At 42.0% G+C, this 20,590-nt stretch overlaps 2 protein-coding genes across 7 annotated transcripts; one reads left to right on the top strand and one right to left on the bottom strand.

The window, feature by feature from the left end:
- Positions 1-1,678: 1,678 nt before the first annotated feature.
- Positions 1,679-5,934, bottom strand: xcr1a.1 (chemokine (C motif) receptor 1a, duplicate 1). Of its 2 annotated transcripts, none has more exons than XM_035646931.2 (5): positions 5,050-5,934; positions 2,447-4,913; positions 2,102-2,282; positions 1,808-1,956; positions 1,679-1,704 (listed from the first exon to the last, which is right to left on the bottom strand). In XM_035646931.2, the coding sequence occupies exon 2, from the start codon at positions 4,894-4,896 to the stop codon at positions 3,886-3,888; it is 1,011 nt and encodes a 336-aa protein (XP_035502824.1). In that variant the 5' UTR covers positions 4,897-4,913; positions 5,050-5,934; the 3' UTR covers positions 1,679-1,704; positions 1,808-1,956; positions 2,102-2,282; positions 2,447-3,885. The 2 variants fall into 2 exon arrangements, with proteins under 2 accessions (XP_035502824.1, XP_035502825.1); XM_035646932.2 differs by having other exon boundaries at positions 2,241-2,282.
- A 506-nt stretch (positions 5,935-6,440) lies between these two features.
- fyco1a (FYVE and coiled-coil domain autophagy adaptor 1a) lies at positions 6,441-20,552 on the top strand. 5 transcript variants are annotated; one of them, XM_035646912.2, is made up of 19 exons: positions 6,455-6,726; positions 6,981-7,104; positions 7,984-8,095; positions 8,804-8,910; positions 9,177-9,302; positions 9,546-9,652; positions 9,928-10,071; positions 10,239-10,332; positions 10,446-12,950; positions 13,244-13,336; positions 13,823-13,941; positions 14,020-14,187; positions 14,896-15,048; positions 15,159-15,388; positions 15,781-15,934; positions 16,642-16,734; positions 17,434-17,644; positions 18,315-18,424; positions 18,735-20,552. In XM_035646912.2, exons 3-19 carry the CDS (start codon positions 8,035-8,037, stop codon positions 18,808-18,810), a joined length of 4,551 nt encoding a protein of 1,516 aa, XP_035502805.2. In that variant the 5' UTR covers positions 6,455-6,726; positions 6,981-7,104; positions 7,984-8,034; the 3' UTR covers positions 18,811-20,552. The 5 variants fall into 5 exon arrangements, with proteins under 5 accessions (XP_035502806.2, XP_035502805.2, XP_035502803.2 ...); XM_035646910.2 differs by having other exon boundaries at positions 7,981-8,095; XM_035646909.2 differs by lacking the exon at positions 6,981-7,104.
- The last annotated feature ends 38 nt before the right edge of the window (positions 20,553-20,590 follow it).

Genomic DNA, 20,590 nt, shown 5'->3' with positions numbered 1-20,590 from the left:
TTTACAGCAGCTACAAATTATAATTGAGTAGAATTTAAACATTTGATTTTAATCTGTGAAAATAAGAAAACAATACAGAAAAACATCCATGAATCATGTCCAAAGGTCAAACACATCTTCATGTATCTGGGTGCACAGGCTTACTTTTCCACACCCACATAGTGAAATATATGGTATAAATATACGATCACTAAAGCAGCAATGACACTCACTTTAGCTGCAAGAGACAAATATTAGAAAAAATGATTAATAAATAGACTCCTTTCTGTATTTCATGTATGATGTTAGATCCAATCAGTGCGATACTACAAGGCATTCACCTATTTTTGCGTCTCCTCAGTATTGCTTTTCTATGACTGCTGAATAGAAAAAAAGAAAAAGATTTTGAGCAGGAAAATCCACCCATGTGTACCTGAGCAACGGCCAAGACTCTTCCCAGGTCTGCCAGCAGCAGTCAATCTTCAAAACACCAACATTGATGGTGGCAACTGTTTGTAAAGCAGATATGAAAAATTGTAATCAGAGCAATAAACAGGCAATTGCACCTATCTGGGGAGATAATGTGAGCTTTGACATTGGTTAGCCTGTCTCCAGTTCAGACATCTGCCTGCCTGGTAGCATCTCTACTTCTCACCAGATAGCCTGTTAACTCATTAATTTCGTCCATGCAGGATGCAGGATGGGGACATAGAGAAGCAGTAACTATGACAACAAAAACTCCACAATCCATACCGTACCTTATTTAGAGGAAGAGAAAGGTAGCTGTTGAGGATGGTGACTATCTGAAGAGAGACGAGGTGAGAGAGCAATTCATATTGTCTCACCAAACCACAGTGTGGTAGGACTGTTGTGTAACTATACTGGGTGATATAATAGTTTATAGAGTCCATACCATTTGCAATATATCCCCCCAAAAAACAACAGTTGGCAGACATAATAGTTATTTTCTAACGATGAATGAAAGAGAAACAAAGGTCAGAAACTTGTCTATTCCTGATGGGTAATGAAAAAAAAACAAACGGTCATACTTGTTATTGACTTATTATTACTTGTGTGGCCGGGCCGCGGGCATGCACTTTAGGTACAATTCTTTATTGATAAGAGCGACGGTAAATTATGCTCAGACACAGGATTTTCCCCCAAGATTACAAGTTTATTTTGAAATCATGCTTACACATCAAAAAGGTTAAAACCAACAATTTATTACAGAAACAATGCAAAAAATAACAGCAGTGGCAACCTCTGCTACGGTGAGAGCGCAGGGGCCCCCCGCTCTGCTCGTCGGGCACACTGTGGGACCTGGGGTGCATCAAACGAAACATAGGTGAGTTATAGTACACCAAAGAAACAATGCCTGACGTTAGCTATGTCAGCACCTACCAGCAGTACTTGACTTTGTCGTACTTGAAGCAGGACTTGCAGAAGTACTTGGCTCAGTAGGTAGAGTGACATTCATATCCACCCGTTCCCAGAATTTGTCAAAAGACTGGACAAATGTGGCTCTGAAACATATCAGAGAGAAAGAGATGTTAATGTAAACCAACTGCACCAGCTGCTCTGTTTTGTACTTTCTTTGAGGTCACTTAAAGTGTACAAATACTTTCAAAGTAACCTGAAAGTGATGTCTTGCTCAGCCTCCTGCGCTGTCCAGTTAACTTTGATCAAAGTCTTTTTTTTATTGTTTTTTTGACTTACAGCCGAGCCCTGAGGAGAGTTACAAAAGTAAAGCAAACGTCACAACCATAAGAAAGTGTTGAAAATAAATAATTCAGTGTGTCTACCATGATGAAATGGAATGGTCACTTACCGCTAACCCACTGCATGTCATGACTTCAGCCTCATAAGGTTCGAGTGTTATAAATTTTCCAACTGGATGCCCTTCGTTGACCAGCCCTGTCTTTCGAGCTTCCAGCAAAAATCCACTGAATGCTGTGGAATGCTTGCTTGCAAGAATAACTGAAAAAAAAAATGATTTGAAGATTAATCCGGGTGAAGATGGAGGAGTGGGAATATAAAGACTGTGATAGTTATAGATTTATGATTTCAAGATTTGGTGGTGATATACAAGCATCTAGGAAAAGGGAAACAACAGCCTCTGAACCTGTAATTGGCTCTTCCACTGTGCCTTGTTCGTAATAGATCTCAAACAGCGATTCAGTGTTCTGAGCAGAATATTTCCCATGCTGGGGTGACATGAATTCACATGACTCTGGGAAGGGAGGACTTGAATACCCATGCACCTTTGTGATGAGGTTAAGGCCAATCAAAATGCACATCCACATCTGCAAAAAAAAGTGTGCAAAGCAATCGGTAAGTCAAATCATAAAAACTTCTTCCTCAGCCTAGGTGTCTATTTTGGAAAATAAACAAAATTTGCCCCAAAAGTAAATAGCAAAATTCAAAGACTTCAACTGCAAATATTTGAAAAAAACAAGTTTTCTCTTACCTTCAGATAAAGTATTTTTGTACAACACCCAGTATGATGAAACTTTAGTTCAAGACGTCAAATTACAACCTTGGACTCTCAGTCAAAACAAGGAAACGTTTTTGTTTATGTCTCCGTAAGGAAAATGTGTCTATCTTCCAGGACACTTAGATATGAAATGTGATCTGTAATGTGTGCAAAGCCACTCGATATACCAAGTGAGGAAGTCAGAAAGGGCAGTCCAAGTGGACGGCTCTATACCTGCTCACACGCACAAGAATAATGATTAACAAAATCCTTTTTTTTTTTTAATCTCTGATCAGACTTACAGTGTATCTCAGTTTATTCTAATAGTTTTCTGGTTACCCAACAGCAGTTTCTTTATGTGCTACAGTCCTTCTAAAGAGATCTCTCATGACAGTTGTCAAAAAAAAATGTCATTGCATTATAATCAACTCAGAAATCATTAGAAAGACATCACAGCCAAAATAATATATTGTATATTAATATATTGTCATATGAAGTGTGAATATTATCATCACCCAGAGTGAAAAAATAAACTAATAAGAGTTATTAATGTTTATTTAAACATTCTTTAAGGGTAATCTAGCTGTGTTGAAAGCACTGCACACAACACAGATCTGATTAAGCTGACGGTTCAATCAAATCAATTCCATTTTTTTTAATTACTAAGAAACACATACATTTAGGTATTTTAGCTGTATTTTTTAAGTATAAAATCAGATCGCATAATCTGTCTCTATTTTGCAGCAGAACATGAGGCTGTGAATAGAGCTATAGCTGAATGTAAGGTCCCATTTGATAGGGGCTCATAATGAGGAAAAAAACATCTATTTAGTAAAATAAAGTCAGCATTAGTAGTTTTTATTACAAAATAAATGCAGTTTCTTCACTGGGACAATTCAAGGACTGAATGGTTTTTAAAAAATGTTTGACATGATTATCCAACAAGTTCTGAAAATGTGTAGATTCTCTTCACTATAAAAGCATACAGTATTTGCATCACAACGAAGGGTTTTAACAAAGCCCTTGCACAATCACAATATACTATATGGAAAAAACACTTCTTATCCTTTAAAAGTAAACAATTTATGAAATCTACATTAATCATTGGCACTGCGGATGCTTATTAAATAGCTCCAGTTCTACTGTGACTAATATATTTAACTGCTCATGAAAAACAAGACCTCTTCTCAAAATACAAGTATATAACTTACTGTAAAAAGCTGCCTCCTGTACAAACTACACATTAGGACAAAGATTTAACACAGGCACACGTGCAACAATAAACAGAAATAGTAAAATTTGACATTTCAAGTGCATCTAGCTACAAACTGCAGCATATGATTTAATTGGATTTTATCGAATGCATAGAAGATGCATTTTCAAAATAAGTGATGCACAGTTAAATGCAAGAAAATGATATACTTGAACAGCAACTAGTATATCGATCCGCGTGAGATGAGGTTTTGCATTCTCACCTGCTGTTCCTCGACTGGCCTTTGCCGACGCAACATTTGATGCAGCATTGACCTCAAATGGCTCCTGAACTTCACACCAACAAATGCATAAAAGACAGGGTTCAGGCAGCAGTGGGAGAAAGCAATGAGCCGACACACGTGGAACGCATAATCAAGCTGGATGCTTGTTTCACATTCATTAAATGGAGCAACCGACTTGTAAGCCAAAGTCCTCAGGAAGATGACCACGTTGTATGGCACCCAGCCGATGAAGAACACAGCCACGATGCAGAAGACCAACTTAACTGCTTTGTTCTTTGTGTGGGATCTTGTTTTCGTGATTTTTCGCAGAATTTGCACGTAGCAGAAACCCATCACCACAAAAGCTACCAAGAAGAAAATATTCTGTTGGTAGATAGCAATGCTTTGCAGGGTGTCTTCATATTCACAGCCCAGGGAGGGTGTATCCTTGTGGGGGATCGACACAACGGAGCTGTAGAGCAGGGAAGGCACGGCTGCTCCAATGCTGATCATCCACATTAGGATTGACAGAAAAATGCCAGTGCCAAGCTTTTGTGTGCTCAGGTCAGAGAGAGAGTGGACCACAGCCAGATACCTGTACATGGTCATGATGGTCAGGAAGAGGATGCTGCTGTAAAACCCGGTGAAGAAGATGAAAGTCACAATTTTGCAGAGAATCTTTGAAAACAACCATCCCCAGATGTGGTAAACGGCCCAGAAGGGCAGACCGGTGGTGAAGACCAGGTCGGAGACGGCCAGGTTGAGGATGAAAATGTTGGTGAGAGACTTGAGGTTCTCATACAGAGCCAGGATCACAAGAACGAGGATGTTCCCTGTGAGGCTCAGTGTGATCACAACGGAGAAGAAAACAGGAATGGCAATGGATCCAAATTTGACCAGCTCGCCTTTTTCACATACCTGATCCTCATAGTCAGTGACATACTGGGTGTCATTAAAGAGGTCATTCATTGCTGTTCTACTGAAACCTAGAAAAGAAATGTAGGATTAGTATATGGTTATTTGGGTTTTACACATGATTATTTTAGGTACTGGTACGAAGGGGGGATGCAGTTAACAACATGTTATGCAGGAAGACAGTATGTCGTAAAGCAAAAGAATTACCTTCCCCTGGTGTGATGGGACTGCTGCGTTGTTGAACGTGAGACTTTCTCTCTCTTCAGAAGAGAGCTCAAAAAGCACCAGGTTTAATAAGCTTGTGACAGTTCGTGTTTTCTGTTCCTCATTCTGGTCTGTAAACCGGGTCTGTTTTTACCCAAACTCCAAGCTGAATGGTTGCTGGGGCTCACCTGCTTTTCTCACCATAGAAAAAACTAAACGGTCACAATACAAGAATATATCACTCTGCAAGGCCCTGCAAGAATCACAAAAGATCAGGGCATGTTCTACCTTTTAGATTTAACTTTATTTATAAAACTTCAGGATCTAAGAAGATAAGTTTACCCAAATGACAAAACACATTGAGCCTCATTCTTACACTTGGGAAAAGCAGTTTGACGACACCTTTCAGCCACATCGGGGAGAACAGGTCCCTGATATTTGAACCCTTCTTACAAGGGTCATTAGATTGTTATTGATTGATAGCCCCTTGAGGGATTTCTGCAGCACAATACAATACTTTTTTTTATTTATGATGCTCACAGAAAAAAAATATCTGTAAAAAGTGAACAGCAATATGCCTTTCCAGAAACACTGTCCCTAATCCTGGCTGGAGATATATATATATATATATCAAAACCATCTGCATGGCTAGATATCGCTAGAGGTAAGGGATAGAATCTGTATGTCAGAAAAGGGAAATGAGATTTGAGGTATTTTTGCAGTTTTGTGTTGCACTTTCATAGTGTTCAGGCAGATTACAGATTAAAAACAGACACAACAAACAACAACAAACAACAACCCACAACGCTCAAAATTGACATTCAAGCGGCAGGAATGCTCTGATTTAATGATGTGCCAATGCTCCGAATCCTACATGTCCCAAAATGTAACCAAAATATTCTTCTCATTACACCGTATATGCCTGGTTAATACCAGTTTCCCTGAAACTCCAGAACCCCCCGCTAATAAAACTGTCTTTTTTAATTCCAGGGGTTTTCTCAGACCTGATGTGAAAGAGTACTTTTCTGAGTAACTTATGTGTATCAGACTTTACAAGTAATAAAAGTCAGTATTACATTTTGTGTGTGGTAGACAGGAAGGTCCAGTATTTATAACTGGACTTTGTCTACCAAACATAAAATGATACTGACTTTTATCACTGGTAAAGTCTGTGTAGGCCCAGTTGTACACAGATCAGGGGCGTGCAGACCGCTCCCTGTCATTTAATCTGAAATAAGTATGACAGCTGCGTGTTAAACAAAGCACCACAGTGAAGTGGGTCACGTACTTATCATAGACTGATCACATGACACCTCTGTTTACCCTGCTACGACAACCAAACTACCCAGCGTCTTGATCCCGCCTATTAACCTCGCGGCCATTGGTCCGCGGGCGACACACCGCTTCGCCAGTGGACGACGCGACCGTCAATCACGACAGTCGCAGCAAGGTTGTCCGTTCGCACGAACGACCGATGGTTTTTATGGACTCGAGTCTCATCACGTTCACCAAAGTTATTATTCTTTTATAATCTTTTTTCACCAGCGACTTGCTCGAGTCGTATCGTATCTTAGCTGCCGCGTGTCTGTCAACGTCTCAGTGTCATGCTAAGTAAATATGACTTTGGGACACCAAAAAACAAAGCCTCAAAGTTTCGTGTGTAAAGGATAAAAGTGTCAGGTAAGTGTCCGTTCGTCGTCCACAGGTGCGGGACAAGTTCCTATTGGCGCCGGAGGAGCCAATAAACGAGGTCGTGAAACGTATTGGTGTTTTCATTCGTCACTGAGAACTACTTATTTAGCTGTTAGCTTAGCACATCGCACGTCAACTAGTAATCACACGATGAGCATGTGTTGGCCTCACGTCGCCTCGGTGTCACTTCTTTGGTAACGTTGTATTTAGACGTCGTGTGCTTTGTTTACTTCCGCATTAAGGGTGTAACCGCAGCAGCGACACGGAGCCCAGTGACGTCGGCCACAAGCACCCCTGTGACTGATGCTCAGTGTCGGGGAGGCTGTTGGCTCAAGCCCCTGCTAATCTCTGCAGACACGATATGTGGTACTTCATGAACACGGCTGAAGCAGCGTCTCTCTCAACAGTCTGTCAATAGAAGATGTTGCACAATGATACGTTTTCTCACCAGGAGGGATTTGTTGCTCACACGTTGCATTATCTTATTGGAGCCGCATGTTTTGTAGAGGAGATTCTGCATATGTCAGCTACAAACCAGTAATCTATAATGGATTATTTATGAAACCTAATCTTTGAAATTGTATGGTCATACTAATGCTAATCTAATGAAAGAAGAATAACTCTAGCTTCCCAGGATCCACTGACTCGAGGTCATGAGGTCACCTGGACCAGTGTGTGTTGTGGTGGCACTTTGCTGAATAAAAAGAGCAAGGTCCATTCTGGTCCTTCTGTAAATTTAATTTCAGATTCGTCTGCAGATGGACTCACAACACGTTCATGTACACGAACGAGCAATGAGAACTAAGTAGCAGTGTTTTCTGCGACAGTGTGACCAACCCGCAGACTTTGTGGTCCAACCAGGAGCAGCATCCTGACCCAAAGTTCAAGAAGCAGGAGGTTTTTTACTTTTTTTTTACGCCTACAATGATCAAATTGTCAGGCAAATCCCCCATCTTTAGATCATAACCCTTCAGCAATTGAAAAAGTCTCAAATATTCATCTGCTGCACTTATGTAAGAATGACATGTCGCATTTAATTGTTAAGGAGTGTGACAGATTGGATTAAAATGTTACAGTGGAGTAGTTTTTGATGCACAAGATCAGAATTTAAATTATTATACAGGAAAACTGTCATTGATGTTTAGTGGAATTAAAGGTACATGTTTGCTCATGTCCGAAAGAGTAAGTTGGACTGTTCGTGTCAGTCTTTTGTTCCTGACTGATTCTGATTCTCTGATTCAGCAGACTGGATGTGACCCTGTGACCCCTGGTTGCCAGGGAGAAATCAGTGTGGCCATGGCTACCGGGGCTACGGTCGGGGAGAGCCAACTCCAGAGGATTATCCGAGATCTGCATGGTAGGCCAGCTTTGTGTGTGTGTGTGTGTGTGTGTGTGTGTGTGTGTGTGTGTGTGTGTGTGTGTGTGTGTGTGTGTGTGTGTGTGTGTGTGTGTGTGTGTGTGTGTGTGTGTGTGTGTGTGTGTGTGTGTGTGTGTGTGTGTGTGTGTGTGTGTGTGTGTGTGAATAGACTGGCAGCAGGCAGTCGTTGGCTGACATGGTGTGACTGGAAAGCAGAGAGAAGAGTGAGAAATGTTTGCCGAGGTGTCATGACCTCAGTGTCGGTGTCAAGTCTGAATACCATCTTGAATCCTGGAACTATCTATCATATCATTTGGGAAAATATACATCTGACCTCATGTTTGTGTAGTAAGGGTGTGATAGAGACCTTTGTCAGCATGCAGCGAGACAGAGAGTGCATGCAAAGGGTACACCCATCACGGGTGTCCTTCCAGTTTTTACGATGGATACGAGGCAAGTTTTCAATGTATAGCCTGATTGCGCTTGAAGAGGGTGGCACTGGAGTGAAAGTGAAAATACAGTTATTTTTCTTCTCAGTTCTTTTGCTAAGGGGCGTTTATGAGTAAATTCAAATTTTCCTGTCTTTTGCTTTTGAGTGATTAGAATGATTAGTATCTTTTGAATGTGTTTTCCCAAGTTAATGTTAGTGTTACTTGTTATTAAAGATATACTAGTTAATCCTTGAACATGGATATTTGTGAATTTTAGAGGCTGTTGCAGAGCTTGAAAAGGAGTTCAAGGAAAGTGGGGAGCCAATCACAGATGACAGTACCAACCTGCACAAATTCTCCTACAAGCTGGAGTACCTGCTACAGGTATGAATCACAGTTATTCACTGTGAAAATGTGAAGAAGTGATTTGATTTCAAATGAGATAACACTCGTTAGAAATATAGAGAAAATATATGCTCACAAGATAAACAGAACCCTGCATGATCAGTCTTTTTGACAGTTTGTACACACATGGTACTCTGTTAAATACAGAATTCAGATAATTAGGTCTTCACATTTTCTTTGCAGACAAAAACACATGCCTCGAATAATTATACACGTGACTGTTAATTTAACTGTCTTTCTTTCAGTTTGACCAGAAGGAAAAGAGTACGTTTCTAGGTACAAAGAAGGACTATTGGGATTATTTCAGTGACTGTCTGGCTAAGATCAAAGGGGCCAACGATGGGATCCGCTTTGTTAGATCCATCACTGAAGTATGTGGTAACATCACTGGTGTAGCACTCGTTATATAATGATCAGATTACCCTTCAAGCCATTAGAAAGTACTATCTATTTTGCTCTGTTTTGAAACTACTAAAAAGTAAATTCTTATTTCTCATATGTTGTTGTACTTACTAAGTAGATTTTGATGTGTGGAATATTCCTCAAGTGTGAATATGAGGAAAACATTTTCAAAAGCACTGTGTAGAAACAAGGTATTTCTTCTGCTTTAATAGCTGAAAACATCTGTGGGGAAAGGACGAGCATTTATTCGCTACTCCCTCGTACATCAGCGACTGGCTGACACGCTGCAGCAGTGCCTGATGAACCAGAGAGTCACCAGGTAAAAACTGTAAGAGATTAGACAATTTGTTTTTTTAGTTTAGGGTTAGGGCTCTTTTTAATGATTTACCAGAAGACAAAACGTTTGTGTGTGTAGTGCTGTAGATATGTATGGTACCAAATTGAAGAGGAAGATGAGTATCACTGTTATTTGGTGCGACTTTTACATGTAATTTCCTCCTGTTGGTGTTAAGGGTAAAATGTGAGACAAAACTTCCTCATTTAGCCACTATAAATGTTTTTAATTGTTCCTTTGACCATTCTCTCGCCCCGTAGTGACTGGTACTATGCAAGAAGCCCATTCCTGAAGCCCCATCTTAGTGTTGACATCATCAATCACCTGTACGAACTCAATGAGGTCCAGTTTGATGTGGCTTCACGAGGGCATGATCTTGATGCCTCCTGGCCCAGTTTTGCAAGGTATGGATCACAACAGTCAGATAATTTAACTATAAAAACTTGTTACGTTGACCTTTTTTTCCAATTACAGCCTTTTCCTTGCAGCTTTCCTTTTCAACTTTGGAGTTTAGTTTGGATGTGTTATATTTGCAAATGTTGTAGTCATACTTTTCTGTTCTAATGAACAGGAGGACACTGGGAGGTGCAAACTCACCTGGCCACATGTGGAAACCACCCAGTCGCAGTTCCAGCATTAACAGTCTGGCCAGTACCTACTCCCAGGTAACTGATCTGTTTCTCTAATAACATCATATCTCTTATTCATGATTCTAAAATTATTACAGGATGTTCATCTCTTCTCCCTTTCACCTCTGGTTTCTCTTACAACCATTTAGCATGCACCTGAGTTCCCCTCTAGTCCCGACTATGGTCAGGGTCTGCTTAACGACCTGAATGAGTCCCTGCCTACCTGCTCCGAAGATGTCAGCACAGTTGAAGACCTTCGTCTAGAGCTGGACCAGTCAGAGCTGAAGCAGCGAGAACTCCTCGGTAAGGTGCATCAGCTGGGCGAGGAGGCTGCAGAGTTTAGGGGCATAGTGGTGGAGCTCCAGAGGCAGCTGGATGTGTCGCTTGCTGCCCAAGAAGAGCAACAGGGCTTGCAGGGAGAATTAAGGGCTCTTCGGGGGAGAGAGGAGGCCCTGTCCAGAGAGGTGGAAACACTTAGGACTAGGGACAAAGCTACAGAGGCTGAACAACGGCTGCTTGAGGAAAAGTTGGCAGCTGCTGAGGGGAAGAACATAGAGTTCATGGCCAAGTTGGACGGGGTTCTGAATGAGAAGGGCCAGCAGACGGCCAGCTACTTTGATTCAGCACAAAAGATACACGAGATGCTGGACAGATTGAAAGAGGCAGAGCAAGGGAAGATGGATGCTGCTACAGAGCTAGAGGAGAAAAAGAGGCAGGCAGAAAGGCTAGAGGAAGAGCTGAGATTGAAGGGGTTAGCTTTGAAGGATGGTGAAACAAAACTCGAAGCATCAGTTACATCCGCGTCTGAGGAGAAGGCTAAGTTGCGGGCGAAAGTGGAAGAACAGTGTGGTTCCCTTGACAAGCTGCAGGGGGCATTGACATTGAGAGAGAAAGAGGCGAGCAACCTTCAAAGGCAGCTGCAAGATCTTCAAAGGTCTCTAGAGGAAAGAGAGAAAGAGGTGGATATGGTGAAGAGGATGGCACAAGAAGATAAAGACAAAATGCACAAGAATGTTGGTGCCCTAAAAGAGACGCTAGAAACAGAAGTCCCTGCTTTAAAACAACAGGTTGAAAAGAGAGAAGCAGAGCTAACCTCCACATGTGAGACACTGCAACAGCTAGAAGCCAAGAACCAAAGCCTCAACTCAGAAAAGGAGAAACTGACATCTAGCCTTGCTGAACTGGAGGGTAATGTCAAAGAGCAGACCACAAAGATAGAAGATTACAAGACACAGTGCGCCACTCTAATGGAACTGAACGAAAAGTTGCTGACCACGGTGAAGAGAAATGAAGAGTTGAAGAAGGAGATGGCGGAAAACAGAGGAGTGCTTGAAGATGAATTAGCAGCTTTGAGAGCTTCTGAGAAACAGCTTCGAGGCCAGCTGGATGATACCAAGATGACAGTGGATGAAAAAGAGAAGCTGTTGCGTGAGGAGAACCGCAAGTTGGATGAGAGTCTGCAGCGAGCCACCATGGCTGCAAAGCTCTCGGAGACCACATTAAAGAGGCTTGAGCAGGAGAAACAGAGTCTGAGAGAGGAGCAGGACACTGTGAAAACAGCTCTTGGCCGCATGCAAGCAGACCTGAAGAGTGTTCACGGGCAGATAGGAGAGCTGGAGAAGAATTTAGGAGCTTCACGCAAGAATGAAGCCAATCTTCAAGAACAGCTCCAAACCAAAGAGGCCCAGCTAGTGAGTAAAGAGAAGAACCTTGTTGAGCTCCAGTCCAGGTTAACAGCTCTGGAAACCAGGGAGAAGGAACTTGAGATGGCCAAAGCAGACGCAGAGTCAACCTGTGCTAGACAGACAGAAGTGATTGAAAGGGTGACCTCGGCAAAGCAGGCAATGGAGAAATCTCAGCAACAGAAGAGTGCTGTCCAAAGAAAGAAGAACCAAGAAGTGACCGTAAAACTCACTGTGGTTGAGGGCCAGTTGGAGTTGAGCATTCAAGAAGTTTCCAGGCTCCAGGCAGAGATCCTGGACCTCAGGGTGCAGGCGCAGAGGTCTGAGGAGGAAAAGCTGAAATCCCAAGCACAGCTGGAGGTGACCAAAGCCCAAAGAGATGAGCTCAGGACTCTGACAGAGCAGCTTAAAGCTCAGACAGAAGCACTGAATCAGATGCATGTAACAGAGCTTATGGATTGCAAAAAGAAAGAAGAGGTGCTGATAGAGCAGCGTGACAGAGAAGTAGCCGCCCACGCCGAGTTGGCAATATCTGCAGCCGCGATCCGAGAAGAGTTGTCCAGCCTCAAGGCACAAAACAACAGGCTGGTACAAGAGAACAACGAAACGCGTGACGGTCTGCACAGGGCAAACACAGAGATGGCCGAGTTGGGGATGACCATCTGTAGGCTAAGCGCAGAAAAAGAAGGGGCCAGAGAACATGGTACAGGCGCTGCTGCCAGGATTGGAGAGCTGGAGAAAGAGGCAGAGTTACTGGAAGAGTGCGTGACAGAACTACGACTGGAGAACAACAGAGTAAGAGAGGAGCTGGCACAGAAGGATACACTTCCAGAGACCATCAGGGAGCTCCAGGAGCAGCTGGAAAAGGCCAGGAACCAGGTGCAGAGTGTCAAAGATGCCGGCAGGGAGGAGATGGAGGCTGTCAAGTTCCAGATGAGCTCAGAGAGCATGAATCATCAGACCCAAATGAAGGTGAGTCAGTCAGGCCCTGTGAATTAGGCCTTGCATTATACTAGTTCATTTAAATTTTCTGACTTTTGACAATGAACATTTTTAGTTTATTGCTCCCAAATATTCCAATATGTTAGCCTAAGCAATGCTAGCAGCATGCCTGTAGGACAGTTTTGGTCTTTGGGTCAGTCCAACCCTTTCGCCAAACATGAAATATCTGAATAACTGTTTGTTGGATTGGCATGAAATGTGGTACAAACATTGATGTTTCTCTTTCCCCCCCACCATTCTCTTATTTCACTGTCACATTGCAGAGTGTGAATGAACAGTTGGACAAGGTGAAAACCCAACTGCAGGAGGAGCTGAAGACTTCATCCATGTTGCAGGCTAAACTGTCTGAATTAGAGGTTTGAGTCTTACATAATACATAAGGATTTTAACACAATAAGGACACACGTGGTGATGGTTGAGTAGGTTCTCTAGTCTCTGCAGTGTGGTTGCATGTTGCACTCACTTTTTCAAGGCTATAGAAAACTTCATATGATTTAAGGGAAGACTGGAGATAGAAAGAATGTACAATGTAAGATTCGGTGCATTCGACTTTATGTGGCTCTGTGCTCCTCAAGCTGCCGCAACTGGAACCACCCCTGTGACAGCAGAACTCTGCACTGATTGGTTCAATGCTTCCCTTACACGCATTACATCTATATTCTAGGAAGTACAAATGCATTATCTGCTCTGTTCATTTCTCTACATGTGATGTGTTTGATCCAGTTCTGCCAGTTAGTTATTTATTTACACATGACCACTTTACACAAATTATTGCCATTGCCAAATCAAGTTTCAAAAATGTTTGTTCTGATGAATATGTTTTCTTATGTGTGCTGATAAAGGCTGAGAACGAGCAGTACTTGGTGCTGGCCGGTGAGAAAGATGCTCACATCACAAAGATAGAAACAACTGCACGTGGGAGTGAAAGCGAGATTCAGCGTCTGAGAGACGCTGTAAGCGGGTACGGTCACAACCACTGAAACCTGTTAATTTCATCTTAAGGGGATAATGACTGATTTTTTTTCTTCACTTTCTTCAGAGCTAAAGAAGCACACTTGTCAGTGCAAAGGGTTTGCGAGGAATTGAAGCAGAAACTTGACACAACGGACGCTGACAAGCAAAGCCAGTGCCTGAAGATGACCGCAGAGATCGACGACCTCAACAGAACCAAGATGAACCTTGAAGAGCGGCTCATTGAGCTTATCCGGTATGACCTGTCTCTATTACAGCTGCCAGCCACGTGGAAGGGCTGCCGCTGCAACAGGCGCTGAGATTCTTAATGAAGAACGGGGGGTCAAAGTTCAGTCTCACTGCCCCGCTCTTGAGTTTGACTCGTTCGTGCGAGCAGCTCTCTGATGTTGTTATATTTGGCAGTAGCATGGGGAAATTAGGTCTGAGGAGCAGGATGGGGAGGAAAGACTTCTTTTGAATGCAGAGATAGTTTACTGAGAACAGATCTGACAGAAAGAGAAAAAAGAGAAGGGAAGAGAGCAGGAAAAGTAACGCTCCCAACATGCGTGACACAGAGACACCACTGAAGAGAACGACAGCTTTTTATGCATCATTCTATGGCAAAACACTGTTACCTCCATGGATCACAAAGTTGTCATGCTCTGCAAGGGATGAAACACAAGTACAATGAGTCAATCAAACTCCCGTGGGAGGTGCCCACATCTTTCAGACTTTTTGTACTCTTATGTTATGTGTGCCTTCATTTTTTTTCCTTAGTTGTATCAGCTCTCAGGTCTTTATTAGTCTTGTACAAGTACAGCCTGAAGCATCTCTGGAATATGGAACATAACATTTTTAACATCCAACAGAACATGATTATAAACAGTTGAATTCAACCATGTGGAAAGAAAACCAAGATGAAGATTTGTTCACACGTCACGTCTATTTTTGTGCATTACCTCAGGGACAAGGACGCTCTGTGGCAGAAGTCAGATGCTTTGGAGTTTGAGCAGAAACTGCGAGCAGAGGAGCGCTGGTGGTTGGTAGACAAAGAGGCAACTCACTGCCTCGGCTGCCAGGGCCAGTTCACCTGGTGGCTGCGCAGACATCACTGCAGGTGGGCTTTCAGTTTTAATACATACACCATCACTTGCTGTATGTACATGCATGACACAAGGAATCTGTTTTTAGCATTAAAATGTCTTATATGGACATTATTTTTTCTAGGCTCTGTGGTCGCATCTTCTGCTATTACTGCAGCAACAACTTTGCGATGACCAAGCACAGTGGGAAGAAGGAGCGCTGCTGCAGGGACTGTTACACCCAACACAGTGCGGTAGTGGAGAGGTTCACAGAGGCAGAGTTGAGTCCCTCAGATACCCAGCCTCCTCCACCTGGAGCCGGACCTCAGCCACCTCCTGAACCAGCCCCGTACAAACCCACTCCCAGAGTGACAGGTGAGGGGCACACTGGGAGGAAAAATAGTTTTACACACTTACTTGACATTTATTGCTGTAGTTCTCCGGGCCCTCAGCCTTTTTTTTTATTGTGCCAACTGGTAAGCAGAAGTGAAAAGACCAACTTTGTCATATTCAGGAACAAGGAGAGAAACTTTGGCTAAGAATTTTTATTTAGTAGAAAAAAGGGGAAGAGGGCTGACATGTCCTTTAAGAGAAGAAGCTGTTTTTTTATTGTAAGGGAAACAATATTGATTTATATGTTGAGTGGCTCTCATACATGAATTTGTGGGATTACACAGTTTTATTAGCTGTGTAATCCCAAAAATTGGTGGTGGTCATTTTCTGTGTCATATTTCAGTTATGCATTCCGTTAAATCGACTCCTCCCAGTGTCCGATCCCAGCATCAGATCTGATGATGGAGCTTTCGACATCATCACAGAAGAGGAAGTGAATGGCGTCTATGACAGTGATGCCACCTCGCAGACCACAGGAGGGTCACTGGATGGAGAACAAGACCGACAGCCCCGGCAATCGCTGGATATGTGAGTGTCACATGAGTCTGGAGAGCAGAGCGATGAGACCTGGTTCATCCGGTCATTTTCTGAGTCGGTTTGTGACTAAACTCTGGTCAGACTCCTCGGGTGAAGCTCAAACAGTAACAACACGAGACACCTCAACAGCTAATGCTGAACTACTGATATTACAGAGCTACGACACCCACATTAAAATTGGTGACTGGTTTTAATGTTGTTGCTGATTGGTGTATATCTGCTAAGAACAATCATTAATGTGATAAAAAATGTAGCTTTTAGGTTCGATATCTTCCCATAGCTTAATGGCTTGACATATTTAAAAAAAACTGTTCCCCGATTTATTCAGTATGTTCATGTGCACAAGTACTCGATTAGTGGCTAATCGTTAGGTTTCCTTATGTGTAACTGTCATCCTAGAATTTATGTAGCACAGATATAGAATCTACAATAATGTAACTCGATGATAACAGTGAGAAAGATGAGCTAACACTGAATAAGCTTGTGCTGAGAATGAAGAAAATCATCAGTACTAATTATAATGTAGAGTATGTGATATTATGTAAAGAGAGTAACTCAATGGTCTGTGGGTAACATTCACTATCACATTTAAATGCATTGTCATGAACCTGGAGTGTATGAACAAAATGTCTTAAAAGATATACAACTTTTTGGTCAGCGTCTTTACAGTAAGATGTGTCTTGTGTTGGATTTTGCAGAGGCACAGGAGATGTGACGCCTGACGACCCTGAAGAGCAAGTCCCCACGGTTCAGGATTCCGAGATCAACCTTCTCAAATCAGGAGAAGTCACGTGAGTCCTCACTTTGACTCCAATAACAGCTGACATTAGAATGCATCTCATATCAGGGTTGTCCCTATGTAGGATTTGAACTCTAAATCACATTAACACCCAGTCTTAATGTGTCCACATCGAGAGCTCGGTCTGGCTCACATCACATTCTCCTCTCGTTAGTCCAAATAACAAAACAAACAAACAACACAATAAAGATAGAAGGAAAATAGAAGATGGTAAATATCTTGCTTTTTGATTGGTCTCGTCTTCACTCCATCCACCGGTGTCTTGAATCAAGTTTAAAGTTGAGGACTGAGGAGAGGACTGCTTTGTGTATTTACTGGCTGGTGGCTGCTCGCTGCCTAGCTGCTCCCCCGCTGGTTTGGAACAGCCACTTGTGATTATGCAATACATCATCATAGAAGCCCACTTAGCTGTTGTATGTGTATTGACAATGCAATTGCGTTTTCATTTGTATTGAGTGTGGTCACAATGCGTCACAGACTTCCTCTTCCTCTGGAGGTTGTTTTGCTGATGGGTTCACAATCCTACCTCAGTGCATTTACACCTGCACTGTCATCTGATCGCAGTCCAATCGCCTAAAACACATTTTATTGCCAGATGCAGACATTCTGTATTTGAAACATTTATAATTTGGGATTGGTTGAATTATTTGTAGCGTAAATGCATCCCAAAATGAATCTGCTGTCCTTACAGGATGGCTGTTCCCCTCAGCATCGATGCCATTTCTCAGTTTGGTGAAGGCTCCCGGGAACTCTTCATCAAGTCCAGCTGTTACAGCGTGATAACTGTCGACGTGGCTGACTGTGGGCCGACCATCAGCTGGATGTTTTCCTCTGAGCCTAAAAGCATCTCCTTCAGTGTGGTTTACCGGGAATCCACTGACACTCAGGTGGAACAGGCAAAGGTAGATGTGCTCATTGTGTGGACCGTTATGTTTTTGCACAAATAACAACGTGTTGTGAGATCCAGGAACCACTGAAAGGCTTTTTTTTGTGATGTGAAGATATCTTGACATCATTAATAACTTCTTGCACACCAAAGGCAATGTCACATAAATTCAAACATAAGTAGATCATTTAAGTTGAAGGAAAGGCTTTTCAATTTTTGGAAATTACATCCGCTTCTCGAAGATGAGTCACAGGACATTATAAGACGTTGTTACCAGACACAAAAGACTGTGTTTTCATGGCCACCCCCTCACTGAGTCGTGAGGAAACACACTGAAGTGTGGCAGCGTTGCTCAAGCAGGTTGTGGTCCACATACTGCACTTAAGATGTCAGGGATTGTAAACCACTTGTGACCATTTGTCTCATTTTCCCCTACGCCAAATATTTCCTTGCTGTGATTTTAAAAAAAAAACTTGCTTTTAATACAAAGTGTGTTGAAATTGAATATATATCACAATTATTATGATGACAATGGTGATGATTTAAACCTCTTCTATACAACGGGTAGCAAGTGTTATACCATACTAGAGTTTTATAGATTCTATTACAGATCGATCGACCTGAGGGCGATTTGTCAGATCTTTGTTATGCCTAGTTTCACTTCACCGTCTCTGTTCTGCTCTCAGGTCCTGATTCCTCTGACTCGCTGCAATTCCCATAAAGAGACGATCCAGGGGCAGCTGAAAGTCCGCCATCCCGGCCTCTACACACTCATCTTCGACAACTCGTTCTCACGGTATGGAACCCCTGGCATTCAGCATCCTTCTCCTGATTAGTCCCTCAGAGTGTGTGTGTGTGTGTGTGTGTGTGTGTGTGTGTGTGTGTGTGTGTGTGTGTGTGTGTGTGTGTGTGTGTGTGTGTGTGTGTGTGTGTGTGTGTGTGTGTGTGTGTGTGTGTGTGTGTGTGTGTGTGTGTGTGTGTGTGTGTGTGTGTGTGTGTGTGTGTGTGTGTGTGTGTGTGTGTGCGCACACAGACGTTTGTGTTTAAGCTTCCCTTTTATAGTTAATCCGATTTCACTCCTTTGATCAGAAACCCTCTTCCAACAGGTTTATCTCCAAGAAAGTCTTCTACCAGCTGACCATGGAGAAACCCGTAATCTACGACGGAAGCGACTTTCCCTGAAGCCAGATGACGCATGCTCCCGCGGAGGCATCATCATGATGTCACTGTTTCTTCAGCCTGAAGAGAAGGCAACTCAGTGACTGTTTTTAATTGATTTGAACTGTTTTTATCCAAGTATTGTTTCTGTTTTATTTATCCCTGTGGTGTTAATGTTTTGAGGTGTGCTTATTTTTTAACCCTAGCCGAAGTCTAGTGTAGTCAACCAAGTGATAGAGGTGTAAGAAAGAGAAACAGAAAGCCAAGTGTTTATGCAAGTTTTATCAAGTTTTTTTTTAATATACACCAAGTTATTTACAAACCTTTAGTTCAGCTGTCATTTTGTTAATTTTTTTCTGTAATTTTTCTCCATATTAGTTATGGATTGGCCTCTCTATTCCAAAATATGATGTTACGTTAGGGAATGCAGGTCACTGCAAGTAACACTAGCAATGTGAAATCGGACATAAGACTTGTCAGACGACAGATGTGTTTTTTCCTCATAAGTTGTCTATGAAGACCTGGGAAATATTTGTCATACTTTTCAAAATCATGGCCAGTTAAAGGTGTTTCCAGTGTTGTACAATCATTTAAATCAAACAGCAAAAAGGAAGGAGGAAGAAGAAGCGCAGAAAAGTGGTTTGCGCGTTGGTTGTTTAATTTAGTTGTCTAAACATATTTGCACTGTGGCATTGCAGGAAGGAAACGAAGCAGAAACCCATAACTGACCTGGACATGAACACACTTTCTGCTTAATAACAAAGCATAATGCACTTTGTGCAAGTCTCAGGAGGGGGATATGAAGTTGTCCTCTAGTAGCAGCGTGTCCTAATGATATGTTTTTGGAAAACAAAAACAAAAAAGACAGAGAAGCAACACTTTAGTCTGACTATCTATTCAAGGAGACGTGCACAGTAGCTTTCTCCATCCAGTTTATATCAACCTGTGAAGTAGAGTGCCTGTACTTTAACTATGGACAGACTGACTTAATGTCATTACTATGACATATATAAATGTTTATTAATATATTACTGTCCGCTAATGAGCGACTGTACTTTAAAGTGCCTTTTAACCATTAATTGCCAGGAATTAGTTTTCTTCTTTAGCAATTTCTTTCCCTCTTCATCCTCACATAAGATGATACTTAATTCTGCTGACATTTTAATCACAATATCATATGCACAATACTGTGTATTTCAGTTGCATCTCTTGAAAAGATTTTTTCTGTTTCGATTTCTTTTTAATCTCTGGAATCTTTTTGTTTTATGTCTATAGGTAACCCTCTTGCTTTTATTGTATTCAGTGATGAAATGGGAATATTGTGTGCAGTTTATTGTTGTTGTTTTTTTTCATCACTAAGCAATAAGTTAGAAAAAAAGCACGCTTGATCACTTTTGGACACAACCCAACACTCGCTGAAGCACTCAATGCTGCTTTCGTAGAGATCTGTTTGTCAGATCTCTTTTATATTCTTGTTGGGTGTAAACTGGTGCAATTTGTATGCAAAGCCACATATTTTTCTCTACAGAGCTGTAATTTGTGATAATTACTTTATACTTTGTGACGAAACAATATGAAATTTGTTAAGTTTACAGTATTACGCAGTGGCAGATTTTTGTACATGCTCTTTTTGAAAGGACAACTTCCTAGGTGGAATAAAAAAGTGCATTATCACTACAGGCATGCAGTGTGTGACGAGCTCTAGACAAGTCAAACACCCGGTAAACATGAATAAAATGTGAAGGTGATGATGCCTCTGACATCCACTAACCTGTGTCTCATTTAGAGTTTAACAACTGGGAAC

Source organism: Scophthalmus maximus, chromosome 13 (assembly GCF_022379125.1).
Source record: "Scophthalmus maximus strain ysfricsl-2021 chromosome 13, ASM2237912v1, whole genome shotgun sequence".
In the NCBI taxonomy this organism is placed as follows: Eukaryota; Metazoa; Chordata; class Actinopteri; order Pleuronectiformes; family Scophthalmidae; genus Scophthalmus; species Scophthalmus maximus.
This window is presented reverse-complemented; position numbering and strand designations above follow the sequence as displayed.